This window comes from Glycine max, chromosome 4, assembly GCF_000004515.6.
Source record: "Glycine max cultivar Williams 82 chromosome 4, Glycine_max_v4.0, whole genome shotgun sequence".
NCBI lineage: Eukaryota > Viridiplantae > Streptophyta > Magnoliopsida > Fabales > Fabaceae > Glycine > Glycine max.
The window spans coordinates 8566874-8585609 of record NC_016091.4 but is presented as its reverse complement, the minus strand read 5'-3'; the positions used below and the strand labels follow the sequence as shown (position 1 = coordinate 8585609).

At 39.0% G+C, this 18736-nt stretch overlaps 1 protein-coding gene across 6 annotated transcripts in view; it reads right to left on the bottom strand.

The window, feature by feature from the left end:
• The window catches only part of LOC100800789 (BEACH domain-containing protein B), a 58725-nt gene that overhangs the window by 20808 nt on the left and 19181 nt on the right, over window positions 1-18736 (bottom strand). For all 6 annotated transcript variants that reach the window (XM_006578223.4, XM_006578227.4, XM_006578225.4 and 3 more), the window contains 13 exons: window positions 14866-15330; window positions 14606-14764; window positions 14352-14501; window positions 7016-7171; window positions 6776-6817; window positions 6298-6642; window positions 4763-4936; window positions 4478-4638; window positions 4047-4365; window positions 3477-3912; window positions 3037-3373; window positions 2744-2932; window positions 135-390 (listed from right to left, as the gene is read on the bottom strand). In XM_006578223.4, coding sequence (XP_006578286.2) covers window positions 135-390; window positions 2744-2932; window positions 3037-3373; window positions 3477-3912; window positions 4047-4365; window positions 4478-4638; window positions 4763-4936; window positions 6298-6642; window positions 6776-6817; window positions 7016-7171; window positions 14352-14501; window positions 14606-14764; window positions 14866-15330 — 3189 coding nt within the window. The remainder of the gene's footprint in view (window positions 1-134; window positions 391-2743; window positions 2933-3036; window positions 3374-3476; window positions 3913-4046; window positions 4366-4477; window positions 4639-4762; window positions 4937-6297; window positions 6643-6775; window positions 6818-7015; window positions 7172-14351; window positions 14502-14605; window positions 14765-14865; window positions 15331-18736) is intronic.

Here is an 18736-nt window from a genome sequence, read left to right as displayed (position 1 = left end):
CAATAAGCATCATAATGTAAAAGACTTTGTCTTGGCAACTTAATTCACTTTAACTCATTATCAAGCACACAATTTAAACCTTGTAATTTAAACTAGCAGGGGGGGAAACATGAGGGGTCTATATGTCATATTACCTGTTTGGGGCTAGCACCACCAAGAAGAACATCAAATAAAGTGGCACACAGATTCTCGGTCTGTGGAAAACAGAACAGTCTATTAGATATAGCTAAGAAAATTGGTTGCATTCTGATTTTCCTTTGGTTATCTGAAATTGATCTGGATCTTCCCATTGGGAGATTAAAGAATCTTGACCCCTTCTTCTCAGCAGGAAGGCCAACCAAAAGCCTCCCTATGAACTGTAAGCTCAACAATCTAGTAGACTCAGATCCCCTAGGACAAACCAAAAAAAACACAAGAAGGCATCAGACCCAGATATCTAGTTACTGACATCATAAAACTATTTCTTTAACCTCCAATCTACATGTCAGTTGTACAGCCTAAAATATTTAGAAAACAATGCAATTATCTTTTATAATTTCTTTATAGTAAAAGAAACATTTGTTTTCATAGAAAACAAATTATAAAGGTAGAAGAGTGCAAAGGATATGATAATGGATTTTGTTTGGATTGTACAGAAAAACACTGAACTCTGAACTTCCATTTATATTTAAGCTTTACAGTAAGATACACTTAATTTTTACAGAAATATGAAAAGAGCATAAATAAGGAACCTAGTAAAGGATAATGTAATGAGCCTAGTAATCTGTACACTGTACATGGATTTTATTTCTACACTCCCCTAAAGCTGGAGTGTGTATATTGTTTATATGATCCAAGCTTTTGAATAGTACAAAGAAAGAGCACAAAGACAACCTCTCAAGAAAACAAATGAACCAGAATCTATGAAATTGAATCATGTAACAAAGGATGTATATATACTTATCTTCTCGAACCACCAGCTTGGGCAACAAAACAACTGCAATTTAGTACCTCTGGTACTCTATTATCTATATATATACTTATCTTTGCTGATAAAAAAAAAAATGTAACAAAGGATGTCAATTTCTCACAAGTCAAAAAACACCTCTAAGAAGATCATGAGCAGGAAAAATAAAAAGGTTAATGAAAAGACATCCGGACCAGGAGCATTATCTTTATCTTTATCCAAAAGTAAAACAGCCTCACAAAGGTCTTTCTAACGATGTGGCCTTTTCTGAAAAAATGGGATTTCTATCCAGCCCCTCTAAAAATGGTCTAGAGGATTCCTCCTACAAAAAATCTCCATATAAATTCTGGAAATTTCAAAAGCAATAACCCCAGAATCCCTAAATAGACTCCATCTTCCAGATCCATTTCAATAGAATTCTTCCTTCTTTTCCCTTACACCATCCTGAGAAAAAACTTTGAATTAGCATCCCCTTCCTTGGCCCATAGGACTCTAGAATTTTTCCTCCAGCAAACTTCCTCCTCTAGCAATAAGGTTTCAAGTTCAGTTGCTCTTGCTTAAATCTGGTCATCCATGCCCGCAATAAGCACGTTGAATTGGATCTGTTCTTTGTCCAAGAAAAGGTTCTCAGCAAGAAGTTTCATGCTCAGCATGTTCCATTCCATCTACAGAGCAATGTGCTGATATCCTCACCAGGGCTCTGTCCCCTGCCTCTTTTACTGCCTTTAGATCGAAGCTCAAAGTGCGTGAAAATTTTGCATCACTCCCATCTTGAGCTTGCAGAGGGTATTAGTGTATTGTATACTCTTGAATTGGTTTAAGTATTTTAATCAACAACTAGAGTTTAGTACTGTAAATATTATCCACGCACCAAGCCCAAAAGTGTTGGGTGTGATGGGATGTATCGGAAAAAACCCAAGTCCCATATTGGCTAGAGATAAAGCAAAGATAGAATATATAAGTTTGTTAGAATTAGTTATAACCGTAATATGATAGGCTAAGCTTGCTTAACAAGCTGTTCAGCAACAATAATATAGTCTGTTATACCCAGATTCATAATAATGATAGATTTCAGATTTTCATTTCAGAAAACCTTATTTCTCTCTCTCTCAGACAATCCTAGTTTCTACAAGAACAAAGTATGATTAGAATTAGACATACAGAATTTGAAAATACAACAGAAAAGGGAGGAAGATAAAGAACAAAAAAAGAAAAAGGGATAGGAAAAAAGTAAAGAGGAAAAAGACAGACAAAGGGAAAGAACAGAGGATGAAACACAAGTACAGAAAAGAGACAGAAGGAGAAAGTGAAACAAGTGTAAAACAGAGAAGGAAGAAAAGGGAGGACAGAACAAAAAAGAGAGAAAGGAAAAATAAATAGAAAATCTTACTTAAAAGTGGGTAAGACTCACTAGAGACTTGCCGGCTGCCGCAAATGACAGAAGGATGGACGAGGGCATGAATGGAAACAGATTGAAGAGTGGGGGAATCTTTTATGATAGCAAAGGGTTACTAATTTAGTTAGTGGGTGTGAGACTGACAGTGCATACATGTGCAAAGGGTGATGAAAACAGTCAGTCAGACCCAATGTGACTATTCATTTAAAAAACAAAACTAAAACAATCATGTCTTCCGCGATGCATGTGACCACTTTTTTTTAATTATTATTACATGTGACCACTATTGTGGCTGCTACTGTTTCATGGAATACATAGCAGATTCTTCAAAATCCACAATGCCATAATGCAACTACAGCCGCTATTTAACACTGAGCGAATTCATGTAAAGATGGGCATACCGCTGGAGAAGATTGACAAAAACCTGACAACCACCAACTATATTAACTTGTTCAAGGAAAGAAGCCAATAATGATATCTGAGAAACAGCACGAATAACCATGTGCAAGACATCTTCAATGCAGGTCATATCCTGACTTTTCTCAAAAAATGCTATCAGAGCTTTTATGTCTCCAGCAGCAATGTTCTGCCTGCGTATCCCCAAAAATTTGGAATGAAAAATTGAACAGAGTATGTAGACTATGAATAATAAATATTAAATGTCAAGTGGAAAAGGGGAAACATGAAACTGTACCTGAGACTCATTTCACCAAGACTCAACAAAAGAAGACGGATCTTATGCATTTCGTCTTTACTAGGTCTTTCCCCCGTAACTTGCTCAGAAACAGAATGTTGAAGGGGGTTACTTTCAACAAATGATTGAGACTTTACATTATCACAATAGAATTGGTGAATTATATCAAGGACACGCGGAAGTCGGCATAGGCTCTTCAGTAATCTAGGATCATTGTCAAATTGTTGGATGAGAAACATGTACAATTCACGTTGCACCTTGTAAACAGCATAAACCCAGATAAGAGGATTAAGAAATATGTTAGACATAGCCTCTTCCACAAGTAGCTCTGCCAGTCCTGAGAAGCATTGAAAAGGAAATAGAAAAAAACAAATTTATGGCAAAAGAAAATATCATCAAATGAAAATTACATGTAGAAGACATGGTAACAAATTACACACCAGAATTGGAAACAACATTAAAAAGATGCTTCAATGCAGAAAGGGTTTCCAAATTAAGTTGTCGTCGAGGAACTGATTGTAACAAGAATCCCAGGACAGAAAATCCAGAGACAATATGCATCTGTTGTTGATTTGCTAAATTCTCATCTAAAAGAGATGCAATAAGCTCAATAACTTCTGTTGTCACACACTCCCTCATTGTCTGTGTTAGTGGTGCGCCCATTTCAGATACTCCAACTTCTTCGTTTTCAAATTTACAACACTGGGTAATAAGAGGGAAAAGCACAGATACACCACCAACACAGTATATTATCTGCTGCAGTAAACGTCTTGAACATAACTGAGTACCACCAATGACAGCTGCTTCAAAAGAATTCTTATCCAATTGATGACTTGTTATCGGTGAAACATTAAACAGCATTCTACTAACGCTTGCCTGAAAAAAATAAGAAACATGCTTGAGTTTAGATGTTGATGAAATATGGCTCAAACATACCTCTTCTATGAAAACAAACAAATACTAAATAAACATGCATGTATAGGCATATAGAGGACAAAAAATTCATGGACCTGGGCATTGAGTCCAAAGATAATTCTTGATGCCAGACCATCTTTAGCATCAAGAATCCCACTTGGTACTTTGTCACCAGAAAGAGGCAAAGATTCATTGTCAAGGAAAGAATACATATAACTTGGTCCAAGAGAGTAGATACTCTGTACTTGTTCAGCAGAAATGGCATCATTAAATAAATAAACAGGACCAATTTGGCCAAAAAAAGGGGATGAATCTGCGATGGATTCGAATGTGAGCACATTGTCTTCATAGTGAGGCATCTTGAGTTTAGCACCAATCATGCAACTTGTTAATGATTCACTGACTTTTGCATACCTGAATAAACAAAGCATACAATCAAATCAGAATGTCACAACTAGCAATTTAGCAATTAATCACAAAAAATAAAATCACAGAAATAGAAAGGAAAAAATATGAAGGTATGAACCTGCATCTTTCAGATGAGACAAGATCACCATCCAAGTAACATCTCAACAAGCTACCGGCAGAAAAGGCTCTTCCTATGCTATGAGTTATGCAAAGAAAATGCCATCTCCTCCTGACTAAACTAACATGCAGGTCCATGCGCTGTCTCTTCAGATTAATTGACTGCAAGGGACAAGAAAAATCAAGCCAGCAAAAACATGCATTTAAAAATAAGAACAAAAAAATGTTGAGGAACAACACACAAGTTGAATAAAAGAACTAATTTTTCAGAAGATTTATTTCTAACCTCATAAGTGAGCTTCTCCTTTGCAAGCACAGCCAAGGACCCTCTTCCATTTTCTGTAAGGAAACTGAAAAGACCCATTGATCCATTTCTAGGGAAGTTCTCAACCCTAAGCCAACAGGAAAAAGAAAAACCCTTATTGAGGGGCCACTGCAGAGGGGTTTTCAGAATGATACCCTACAAGAATTTGAAAAGAATGAGATAATCGATGGAATACAAGAATGAAGCAGTAGTTTGGCAATGAAAAACTGCTTCTACAAGAACTATAAGCAGGGAACAAAAAACAATACTTTTACAAGCATCATACGACATCCATTAACAACTAACATAAAGAATGTATCCTATACACCCAAGAGTATTTGTAATTTAACCTAAAGCTCATTAAGAAATAAGAAATGTTCCGATTCATAAACCACAATTAAGTCAATATAACTCAATGCTACTTGAGTCAAGATTGACATGGTCAGGTAATACTTCTGTCAGCTGCTCATTATGATCTGGCATAGCCAGTTTTGATGGTATTTGTCATAAGTAATAACTTCTATCAAAGATACATCATAACCCAATCATCCCATATAACAACAGTTCACTAGTATCCATACTCCTTAATATATTCATTGGTTCAGCTAAAGAGGTTTCCAAGTGAGCTTCGTTGGAATTGATGGATTACTACGTTCCTTCATTATTATAACTCAGATAAGTTCTTCAGTTACTTGATTCAAAATCCTTCCAGCAAGAATTTAGTCCTTGCTAATTCTTTCTTAGAAGCATTAAGCTCTCACCAAAGTTAAAGTCTTAGTTTTGACAAAACTAAATAGAACTTGAACATATAAATGATATCCTGAGTAGACCACATTAGGTTGTATACTTGTATCCTTGCATTTGTTTGACGTGTCTCATAGCAGAGATTAGTAGCCACCATTTTAACACTGAATTGTCTGGCAGCTTTGTAATACACATTCTATTATATTTTAGGAGCAATGGGCGTACAGCGTACCTGTTACCTAAGTAGAACGCTTGGAACTCCTATTTCCACATTTCAGACTTTTAGGAAGACAAACACATATTCTGTTGAGGCATGCACATATGTTGCAGTTAAAGTAAGGGTAGAAAATAATGCCACCAGCTTTTACAATCTCTGAGGATGGACTAGTTTTTTGGGCTTCATTAAGAATAAAGGCTCATTTTCCAGTTAGGGAGAGGAGAGATTCCCTTATCAACTTGGCAAAGGGATCAGATAGCTCTTCTAAGCTAATGGTTTCCATATATATCTTTTTCATCAACAGTCTTCTCGGTAAACATTCTCAGAGGGTATTATATCCTCAGTTTTCTTAAAAACTGTATTAATAAAAGATGTTTATTATTCAAATATGACTCTTCTTTTCTTCCATTGATGTCAGCTAGTCACACCAATTATAATTATATACTGAATATATCTAGGATGGAAGAAAAAGTACTGTTGATGCCAAATACTTCAAAAGTAACTAAAGAAGAACATGGAGTTCTAGAGATATATCTATAATGGCTTCAGGACTTACAGAATCAATTCCATCAAGATCAAAAAAGGCAGTTGGCCCCTTCTCATGTAGCATTGACAAGAGACTTGTTAACAAAACAGAGCAGTACTGCCTCCTCATCCCAACTTTCTCACTTCGGAGTAAAGCAAAGATTTTGCGGATATCCTTCCCTGATATGCTATGCCCACCAATGGCTTGAATTAACTGTGCAATCTGAAAGATCACGCTGTCATTATCTTCTTGAGAAAACCAATTAAGAAGAAAATCAAGCATTCCTGCTCTGACACAAGAAGCTCTATTAGAAATGGAGTCTCTTAGAAGCTGCTGAAAAATGTCTAGCCCGTGATGCTGCAATGACTCACTGCTCTGCCCAATCAAAAGATAACAAGCAATAAAACAAATGGCATTATTTTCTTAAAACAAACTTTAGCAAAACTACTAAAATAATCATTAAAGAAAATAATTGATCAGAAAAAACATGGGGAAATGAATTGCAAACCTTTTGCAGTACAATAAGATATAATATTATTACATCTTCATTCTGAAATAAAAAAAGAAAAGCAGAAAAATAAGAAAACATGAAAACAAGATTTATTAAATGAAGATTTCACAGTACTAAATAAGATATAGCATCAGGTCCACCAAATACCACTTTCTTCAGTTTCCTGGAATAGAAAATGAAACAATGCAAGTGGATCAAACAATTATTGAAAGCTAGGCCTATGTACTGGTACATCACCTTTATCATAGGACTCATTTTGACATTGAATTTTCCATCAACAAGCATATCGAGCAAAGCATCTAAAAGGATTTCACTTGAATGCAATTGGCAAAAATCCAATAGCAGACTCTGCAGCGTCTGGTAGCCCTTTCCAGCCAGAGCTCTAAATGCTGCCTGCAAGAGATAATAATACAAGAAGTTATTGAATTGGAATGCATTGGCACAATATAAGCAGGTACAGGAAAAAGAATATAAAAATATGATCTAGTTGCAAAGCAAAAAGGATAACACTTTAAAGGAAAGAGCGTGATTGTTGTCAAAAGGCAATCAGCCTATACTCAAATTCGTATGCAACCAAAATACAGAAAATAGAAAAATTAAGGGCAGTTCAAGACCTAGTGTCTGGTTTATAAATTTTTTTAAACTAAAACTAAAAACTGGTTGTTTTTAAAATTTTGGAAACTTACAACTAAAAACCACCCCAAACAAGCCCTAAAATTTCAGCATATCTGTCTAGCTCCTACTCAAGTAAAAACCCTTTGAATCCATAGACAAAATTTGCTCTTAATCATCTTTGGGCATAGAGAATGAAGAAAGTTCCATAGCCACTTTGTAGACAAAGAAAAGTTTTCGGACACCAAGCTTCCATATCTTTTTACTTCAATTTGAGAAAAAAAAAATATTTCATGAAAGATCAATTGATTTAAAGAGCAAGCGATATTAAAGAAAGGAAAAAAAAAAGGATTTATCCTTAGAAGTGATGTAATAAACACATTCATATGCCTTTACAGCTTCAGGAGAATTGGTTATAACATCATTTGTGTCAATTTTTTGTTTTCACAAACTGTGAAATAGGAAAATACGCCACCGAGAGAGAATGAATAGGTTTACAGAGAGAAAAACTGGGTGGGGGAGAGAGAGGTTTAGAGGTAAGGTAGCTGAGAGAGACAGAGCGAGCTTCAGGGAGGCACCCCGACAGGACTATGCCGGAAACAAGGAAAGAGCCCAACAACTCTACACTGTGACAAACTGGAGGGACCACAAGGATATCACATCCTTTTACTTCACTCGTTTTGGTGAAGACATTACAGAGAAGAAGCTGTGGCATCATTTCAAGAAGTGGGGTGATGTAAAGGAAATTTTCATACCCAATCGTAGAAACTACAGTGGAAGGAGGTATGGATTCGTCAGATTTAAAGGGGCACGCGACATTCCCTACTTGGCAAGGCAGCTAGATAGGATCGTTACTGGTGGGATGAAATTATATGTCAACATCCCCAAGCATGGAAGGGAGATGCCAAGAAAGGTAGTTGCAGGGATCAAACCACAGGGGTATGAGGAAGCACTCAAATAGAAGCTAATTGAGCAAGACAAGCATGCCAAACAAACCCAGTTTCATACATGGATGTGCTGACAAGAAATAACAGGGTTTCGGGACAACGAATGGCCCTCAACAGCCCAACCCACAGCCGTGAAACTTCAACTTCCTCGGTTCACATTGACATCGGACCAGAAGACATCAAATGGCTGAAGGATGCGTGGGTAGGGCGTCTAAAAAACGCAGCTATGTTTGAAAGAATGGAGGACGATTTATGGTGGGAGATAGGACTAGATATAACTCCCAAATACATAGGAGATGACTTAGTCTTGTTACTTGGCCTCAATGACGCCGGTGCAGAACAAATCATGAATGGTGGACAAGACGGAGGCACATCTATGTTCTATTCAATGGAACGATGGAGTCCAAACTTACGCACAGAGAGTAGGCTGGCCTAGGTTATATCCACCAGATTTTGGCTGTTATGGGAGAAATGGTGGATATGGATGACGAGGTTGAGGAAAAACGGAGGCTGGATAGAGCAAGAGTGCTCATTAAGACCCCTTGGAGGCTGACAATCCAACACACCATCAATGTCCATATTGGTGGCGAAACCTTCAAGGTGTATGTTGTCGAGGAGTGCGGCAATGGTACTCGTGACTGCCTGAGGAGGGGACGAAGCTTTAGGGGTTCGTCAGAGGAGATCGACTCCGACGAAAGCTATCTCGGCAACCCCACTCTGACATCGACGGAAAACATGGTGTACGAAGATGACATGCAACACCTGTCGGCACCGGAAACGCGACCCGCACCATGCTACATCGCTACTAGGCCCGGTGCCGGCATCGTAGATCACGAGATGACTCTATTATCCAGCGGTCAAAGTGGCTACAATTACCCACTGGATACTAGCAATAGTCCGCGGGTGTTTGGCAGAAACCAGCGAGTACCTACGGCTGTATAGGAAGACAATCACAGGCGGCAGGCACAGATCACCTACCACCATGACGAATCAGCCAAACAGGGGCAGCCACTCAGTGACGGGTTCACCAACCATGCAGCAGGGGAGCAGACATTTCACGGAAATGGTAACAAAGAAAAGGGGGAGACATGTGGCATGGCAGAGGCCCAGAAGATATTAGTAGTTGCAACACGTGACGAGGCAAAGGCACAAGACAGCTTTTGTGCACGTGACAATTTTAAAAGACAGGAGTGTGGTGAAGCTGTAATTGAAGAAGCAGCACGTGAGCAGGGGGGAGTAGTGTCGTGGATATAAGTGGGTCAAATAAAAGGATGGGTTGTTTAACTTACACCTCCACTGAGAAAACATACAACTTGGGCCTTAGCCCAGAAAATAACAAAGCCGGAGCTGAAGATACCTGGCACGTGTATTCAAGACAAAGGAGGTGTCAAAAGAAATCCCAAATGGGTCATTCTTTTTCTACTACAGTGGCAGAAATAGATAGAAGCAGAATACAACCACAGAACCTGGCACAAATTGGGACTGCGTGCACAGCCATTAATACCCCTACCACTGAAACAGCTACACACAATGGAGGTCTAGAAGCAAATACAGAGCTACAGCACATTCAAGAGGCAGCTAACATATGGAGCATGGCTAAACAAATGGGGGCTACAGGAGGAGATGAGCAGAATACAATCATTGAAAAAATTAAGTCTACGGAAGAAAGGGACAAGATAGAATGTGAGAGGTGGGGAGACAGCAGAAGGAATCAATGAATATAATTTCATACAATGTCAGAGGTTTAGGGAGGGGGTAAAGTGGGCAGCAATTAGAAGATTGATCAAGAAGGAGGGTGCGGTTATGTTATGCCTCCAAGAGACAAAGAAAGAAGTGATTGACAAAGCTATGTGTCAGGCTTTATAGGGGGATGTTGAGGTTTGTTGGGAGATGCAGCCTGCTAATAATACAGCAGGAGGCATATTATGTCTATGGAGCGAAAAAACATTCAGGTTACAGAGGAAAGTCATTGGCAATGGATTTATTCTCTTGGTAGGGGAATGGATCAAAGAGGCACTCCAAATCAATATAGTTGCTATCTATTCACCATGTGACATTCATAATAAGAGAATACTATGCGATACTGTAAAGCAGTTGAAAGATTCATTGTCTGGAGGGCTATGGTGTATCCTGGGTGACTTCAACAACATCAGTGACACAGCTGAAAGATTTGGCACATGTCAAAGACTATCTGGGGAGAGCAGCATCGAAGAATTCAATGACTGGATAGATGATCTGGAGGTTATTGAGGTACCATGGCTGGGAAGAAAGTTCACCTGGTATAGACCAAATGGAGCATCTAGGAGCAGGCTTGACAGGTTCCTGATATCCCATGAGTGACTTGGCAGATGGCCTGGTAGCTGTCAAGCTACTCTCGCAAGGAACTTCTCAGATCACTGTCCAATCTTGCTTCAGTCCAAGGTCGTAGATTGGGGTCCTAAACCTTTTAGGATTCTAGATTGCTGGCTATCAGACAATTCCTTCAAGGCAACTGTACACCACTGTTGGACTTCTTACCAGCAATCAGGTTGGGGAGGTTATGTTCTCAAAGAAAAAATAAAGAGATTAAAGCAAAGGCTGAAGATTTGGAATCAGGAACAGTTTGGAGATACCCTAAAAAAGGTCCAGAAAGTTGAGGCTGAATAAACAAATTGGAGGAAGACACAATCCAAAGAGAGCTATCTTCCCAAGAAGTCATGAAAAGGAAACAATTACAAGAAGCACTATGGGTAGCTGCCCAAGCTCATGAATCTTTGTTGCGGCAGAAGGCGAGATCGAGATGGCTCAAGGAGGGAGATTGCAATTCACGGTACTTCCATTTGCTGATGAATGCCAATCGTAGGAATAACTCCCTAAAGGGGGTCATGATTGATGGAACATGGACTGACGACCCACATAAGGTGAAGGAGGAAGTTAGATCTTTTTTCTCACAAAGATTCCATGAACCAGATTATTACAGGCCTAGGCTTGATGGCATCAGTTTTCAAACTATCAATCAGCATCAGAATAACATGCTGACGGCTCCATCTCAAGAGAAGGAAGTAAAACAGGCTGTCTGCGATTGCGGGAGTGAGAAAAGCCCAGGTCCTGATGGGCTGAACTTTAAATTTATTAAGAAATTCTGGCAGATGTTTAAACCTGATGTTCTTCGTTTTCTAGATGAATTTCATGTGAATGGTGCTTTTCCTAGATGCTGTAATGCATCCTTCATAGCATTAATTCCCAAGGTGGCTGACCCGCATCTCTTGAATGACTATAGACCTATCTCACTAATAGGTTGCATGTATAAGATCGTGGCGAAGTTGTTGGCTAAAAGAATGAAGAAGGTAATGCCATCTATCATAGATGAAGCCCAATCTGCCTTCATTGAAGGTAGACATTTACTACATAGTGCACTCATTGCCAATGAGGTGATTGAAGAAGCCAAAAGGAGCAACAAATCATGCCTTGTATTCAAAGTAGATTATGAGAAGGCATATGACTCAGTTTCATGGGATTTTCTGTTGTACATGCTAAGGAGAATAGGTTTCAGTTCCAAATGGGTCAAATGGATTGAGGGGTGTATGAAATCTGCATCTATTTCAGTTTTGGTGAATGGCAGCCCCACAGCTGAGTTCCTTCCTCAAAGGGGACTTAGGCAAGGGGATCCATTAACACCCTTCCTATTTAATGTTGTAGCTGAAGCTTTGAATGGGCTGATGAGGAGAGCTATGGAGGAAAATCTGTACAAAGGTTTCTTAGTTGGCTCCAATAATGTGAGCATTAGCATCTTATAGTATGCGGATGATACAATCTTTTTTGGGGAAGCATCTAAGGAGAATGTCAAAGCAATAAAAGCTATCCTACTGACATTCGAACTAGTATCAGGTCCAAAAATCAACTTTGCAAAGAGCTGTTTTGGAGCATTTGGGGTAACAGATCAGTGGAAGTAATCTGCAGCCAATTACCTGAATTGTAGTATGCTGGCTTTTCCTTTTGTTTACCTTGGCATACCCATAGGGGCCAACCCGAGGCGATGTCAAATGTGGGATCCCATTATCCACAAATGTGAGAGAAAATTGGCAAAATGGAAACAAAGACACATATCCTTTGGGGGGAGAGTGACACTAATACAGTCAGTGCTAACATCAATTCCTATTTATTTCTTTTCTTTTTTCAGGGTGCTTCAATTAGTGGTGGATAAGCTAGTAAAATTACAACGTAGATTTTTGTGGCAGGAGGACCTGACCAAAACAAGATTGCATGGATTAGGTGACAGACAGTGTATTTACCAAAAGAAAAGGAGGGTCTGGGCCTCAAGGACATCAACACTTTTAATATTGCTCTTCTCGACAAATGGAAGTGGCATCTTTTACAGCACCAAGGGGAATTATGGGCTAGAGTATTGGAGTCCAAATATGGTGGATGGAGGAATATGGATGAAGCAGGTAGGGTAGGCCCTGAATCAATTTGGTGGAGGGATTTAAAAAGGGCTCTTCATCACTCACATCAGGGTAGGGTTATCCAAGATGGATTAAAATGGAAGGTAGGAGGGGGGGATAGAATCAAATTTTGGGAGGATAGGTGGATCTGTCGGGAGGAATCATTAGCAGAAAAATATCCTAGACTATATTTGGTTTCATCACAGCAGAACCAGCTTATTAGACAGTTGGGTACTCACAAGGACAATGGTTGGGAGAGGAATTTTATATGGAGAAGACCGCTGTTTGATATTGAAATTGATTCGGCTGTTAGTTTCCTAAGAGAGGTTAAAGGCAAGTCTATACAGCAACAGGGATCTGATGGATGGGAGTGGTTAGGAGAACCATCAGGTACATACTCTACACACAGTGTTTATAACATGATATGGGAGGAGATAGCAGATGGGAGCCAGGAGGAATGTTTTGAGGAGTTATGGAAAATCAAGATCCCAAGCAAAATTGCGATTTTCGCATGGAGATTATTTAGGGACAGACTGCCAACAAGAAAAAACTTGCAGAGGAGACAAGTGCAGATTTCAGACATGTCATGCCCTTTCTGCAGAAGGGTGGAGGAGGACGCATCCCACTTGTTCATCCACTGCCACAAAATCCAACCTATTTGGTGGGATACCATGTCTTGGTTGAATATTAAAGGTGCTTTCCTTTTAAATCCAAAACATCATTTCCTTCAACATTCATTTGTTCAGGCTGACGGCATAAGGGTCAAGAGGTGACAGTATTGATGGTTGGCTGTAACATGGTCCACTTGGCAGCTTCGAAACAGAATATTATTCTCCAATGCAACTTTCAATGGTAACAAACTGTTTGAGGATGCAACATTCCTACTATGGACTTGGCTTAGAAGAATGGAGAAAGATTTCTCAATCCACTTTAATCATTGGTCAAGTAACCTCCGATAGGGCTTTTTGTATTAACAGAGGGTAGTATAAATAGGCTAAACAGCAGATGTACATTTCATATGTAGTCATAGTCTGGTTCCTATTCAGACAGTGTTTGTCTGACTATGGAACCATTTGTATGGCTTCCCTACCCATGTATTAAGCACCTCTGGTACTTCAATTATATATATATATATATATATATATATATATATATATATATATATATATATATATATATATATATATTTGCTGATAATAAAAAAACATAGTTCCAGAGCCCCTTTGTCTAAGTAGTTAAGAATTTGATCCTTGTCTACCTTATATTCTTCTTAATAAAAATTGAATTCAAGTACATGATAAAAACGAGCCAGTGTTTTGTTCATGCCATAAGCCCATAGGCTCTTGTATAAGGTGTGATAAAGAAATAATTTTATGCATGAGTTTTAGTCCAACAACTTAAGTTTTTGCCGTAATTGGTTTGCCACAATCAAAAAACAGCTAAAGGACAACAAAAGAAAGAACTTATGGAGCCTATGGAAAAACAGAAAGATACAATTCATAAATGTGCTTAATCGAAACAAAACGTTTGTAAAAAAAAAAAAGTAACAACATTAGGGAAGAAAAAAGGGGAAAAAACAATGAAGATAAGTACCTTTGAGGTATCATTACTTGCAAGCAGACAAGTAAGTGTTTGGAGTACATTCAGAACCAATTTCTCCCCATTTGCCTCATCAAGGTTGCTGTTCAGTAATGATACAACATGCAAAAAGCATTCCCCATCCCGAAATAGAGTCTGATAGTACTGAAGCAATAAAGCATTAAAGTCAAGCCTTCAGTAAAATTGCCAAAAGCATTTGAAGACATTTAAGCAAAGAGTAAAGAAATAAATCAATATTGGACACATACTGCTTGGTTAGCCTGGAGCATATCTCTCATTCCTACCAACAAATCAACAGATAGATCAACAAAACTTTTCTCACGTTCTTTTAATTGAGTAAACATTTCTAAATACTTAGAGCATAACTGCAACTTCGCTTTTTTATCTTCCTCGGAGAATGGCATAATCTGACCAAAAAAATAGCCATGTTAAAACTGGTAACACAGAAAATCATTTCCCCAATTACATTATAACAGCAAAATTCAAGCAAAAAGCACATAAAGAATACCTTCATGAGATCGAGTATGTGTCTAAGCACATCATCTCTCAAACCCTCCACCCAAAATAAATCAAACAAGCAATCAATGCATGTAAAACTATGTAATATCAAACTCCTAGTATCTTCAGCAGCTGCTATAAACTTGGCAAAGAACTCCATGCACATTTTCATGCAATTAAAACAACTTTGTATAATCTTAGGTGAATTGCATGTATTTTGATCTTGCACTGATACCAATGCTTCCATGCCACTATTCTCATTGGAGGGCTCCATACTTCCTGGCCTTCTAGACTCTTGTGCTTGAACACAGGCAACTTGTAGAACACGAGAGACTGCATTCAAGTTCTTAAAGGAAGCAATTGTTCTCTCAGGAGAAAGCTGCAAGATGCGAACCAAACTCCCCACAAGAACACATGCAATTTCCGGATTACAGGCAGAATGTTCAAGTGCATCCAGCAAAGCAGACAATTCTCTCTGTAATTAAAACAAGGTATAAATACTTAGACAATTGTCAAATAATTTACTTCAATTATACAATGCATGCACAAGTATCTAAAAAATTAAAAAAGAAAAAAAAGATATTCAGGAAATTAAGATCACGAATAAATAACACAAGCATGCAAATGGATAATATATACACATCAGAACTCTTAGTTCAGCAAAATAATAATGAATAAAGCCAAATTAACTAGACAGGTAGTGCATAATTTAAAACAAATATCCAACATGAGTGACATAACAACATCTAGTTTCAGAATGCAATCACTGTGTTGCTAACAAAATCATCTGATCATTAGCTGACTTCCGCCTAAAGCACTGATCTCGTCAGCTTTTTGTTCAGTTCTTTCCTCACCTAACCCGAATAGAGTGGGGTCACCATTTGGTGAGTACGACCTCCTGGCATCATTGTTGACCGTGGTTACAAAGTTTGTATAATAACCAACAGGAAATTGCTGCAACCCGATGATTCTGTCAGGTTCGTCTCCCTCTACACCCGCTGCTGTGTTGGTTCCCGGAAGCTCGCCGCCAACCTGTGCTTCCTCCGACAGAATATCCATCCTAACCTCACTCCCAATTCATCAGAAGATCCTACATAGCCCCCTCTGTTACAATTGCATCTACAATAATTGTAACACAGCTCTTCTACAATCGTAACCACATAATCGACCCCATTAATGGACGCAGTTACTGTGTGGTTAATTGTAAGAGGCCATGGTGTTTTGATTAAAACTCTTGCCCTATCTAGCCTCCAAAGATCATCTACGTCTTCGTCCACATCAACCACCTCCCCGATCCCCTCCGCGATCCTTGCGATGTTTTCCGCATCCCATGCGTGTAACAGAATCCCCAAGCACATCACCCATACCAACCTGAAACCAGGCCTCAAGCTTGGACTCCATTTCTCTAGAGTATGGAACATAGATAAACCACTTTCGACTCCTTCTCTGCACAGCTCTTCTGCTCTTGTGTCATTGAGCCACATGAGAAGCACCATGTCACCGCCAATGTATTTTGGTTTAACTCTTCACCTCCATCCCACATAAGTACTTCATCAAGTCTATCAAACGCCATTAGGTTCCTCAGTCTACCTATCCAAGCTTTGGTTAGCCATGCCTTCTTATTCATTGATAGTGTTAGTTGGATAGACGAGCGAGAGGTCATACTTGATGCCTGCGCATACTTCAATGTCCACCGTTTCACCACATGCATACTGTCTGCTGCAACCACATTCGGATATGATCTGAAAGTTGCCTCTCGCTGGGGATTCTGCTGTTGTAATCCTGTATTCGGTGTCATATGTTCTGCTGTCCCCTTTCCTTTACCTTTGTCTCTCTCTTCCACCTTTTCTATGGCTACCTCCTCCTTTTCCTGGTGTTTCTTGTTGACTGTCTCTATCGGATTCCATTCCCTTCCATGCATCGGGATGTTCACGTGTAGCTTTAATCCTCCAAGAACCAGGTTATCCAGTTGTCTCTCTAGTTTCCTTGCATTTTCAACCCATTTGAATCTCACGAAGCCATATTTACGGCCACTCCTATTTCAATTCCTTGAGATGAATACCTCCCTAACGTCACTCCACTTCTTGAACTCGATCCATAGTACCTTTTCTCCCATGTCATTTGGAAACTTTGTGAAGTAGAACGACAGTATGTCCGGTGCATCCCTCCAATTTTTGCTCCTTCCCTTCCCCCATCTGGTCGTTGTTGCCGTCGCACCATGTTGCACATTCTCCTTCCTGGCATAGTTGAGGCAAGGCCTATCACTCACGTTCTTTTTGTTTCTCTCTCCCACCCACTCTTTGTTTCTCTCTCTACCTCGCTTTCTCAGTTTCACTCCCATTTTGTAATGATATGTTCCAAAGGTGTTCTTTTAAATGAACTAAGTTTTCCTTACCCAACTTTGTTTCCTGAACCATCATTAATCACTTCTGATGTTTCTGACACTACATCCACCCTTACTGTTTTATCAAATACTCAACCTTCACTTGCACCTAATCCACACCTTCCATCCCAAGTAACACCTCTATTTCATTCAATTCATCTCTATTGGAAAAAATCCAAGTCCCACATTGACTAGAGATAGTGCCAAGATAGAGTATATAAGTGGGGGCAACCATAACCCTATGAGCTAACTTTTAGAATTGAGTTGAGCCCAAACTCACATTTTAAGATAGTATCAGAACCTAACCTAGATCCATTAAAAGGGTCACCCACCAAGTTATCCACACACCAAGCCCAAAAGTGTTGGGCATGATGGGGTGTATTGGGGAAAAAATAAGTCCCACTAAAGATAGTACCAAGATAGAGTATATAAGTGGGGACAACCCTAACCCTATGAGTTAGCTTTTGGGGTTGAGTTAGGCCCAAACCCACATTCTAAGAATCTAAACATTTGCCATCTCCTTTATCTGTTCATTCTAAATAAAATGCTTCTCCACTCATCCAACCCAATATTAACATCAATATTGATCAAGATTGTACTGTCATATCATCTTACACTGGCCCTACTTCAGAAAGACCACTCAATACTCACCCTATGTGCACTCGTGCTAAATCTGGGATAGCTAAATACAGAATAAATCCTACTCTTCTCCTTGTTCATCTTGAGCCAAAATCAACCAAAGCTGCTTCGACAAATCGCTCTTGGCAATCAGCTATGCAAGCAGACTATGATGCTCTCATTAAAAATGGAACATGGACTTTAATTGATCTTCCATCCTCCAGAATTGCTATTGGGAGTAAGTGGGTTTTTAGGGTGAAAGAAAATCCAGATGGCTCTATAGACAAGTACAAACCCAGGCTGGTTGCAAAAGGGTTTCATCAGCAGTTGGGATTTAATTAAAAGAAATTTTTTCTCCTGTGTCTATTAGACTTATTCTCTCTTTTTCCATTTCTCACAAATGGCCTCTTCAACAACTAGATGTCAACAATGCCTTCCTCAATGGCATCCTTGAAGACGAAGTGTATATATCTCAACCCCCTGGATTTGTTTCCTCAAACAAACATTGAGTGTGCAGATTACACAAAGCCATCTATAGCTTAAAGCAGGCACCTAGAACCTTGTTTGACAAGCTCAAGGCTACTCTTCTTAGTTTTAAATTCTCTTCTAGTAAATGTGATCCATCGTTCTATGTATTTTTTGAAAATGGTTTTGTAGTCTACATTTTAGTCTATGTAGATGATATTATTATTACTGGTAACAACATCAAATCGATTCATTCACTTGTGTCACAACTGAATTTTGTATTTTCTCTCAAAGATCTTGGTGACTTGGATTATTTTTTGGGAATTGAAGTTCAAAGACAAAAGGATGGATCACTCATTCAAACTCAGTCTAAGTAGATCAGAGATCTCTTGGTCAAGACTAAAATGGATGAGGC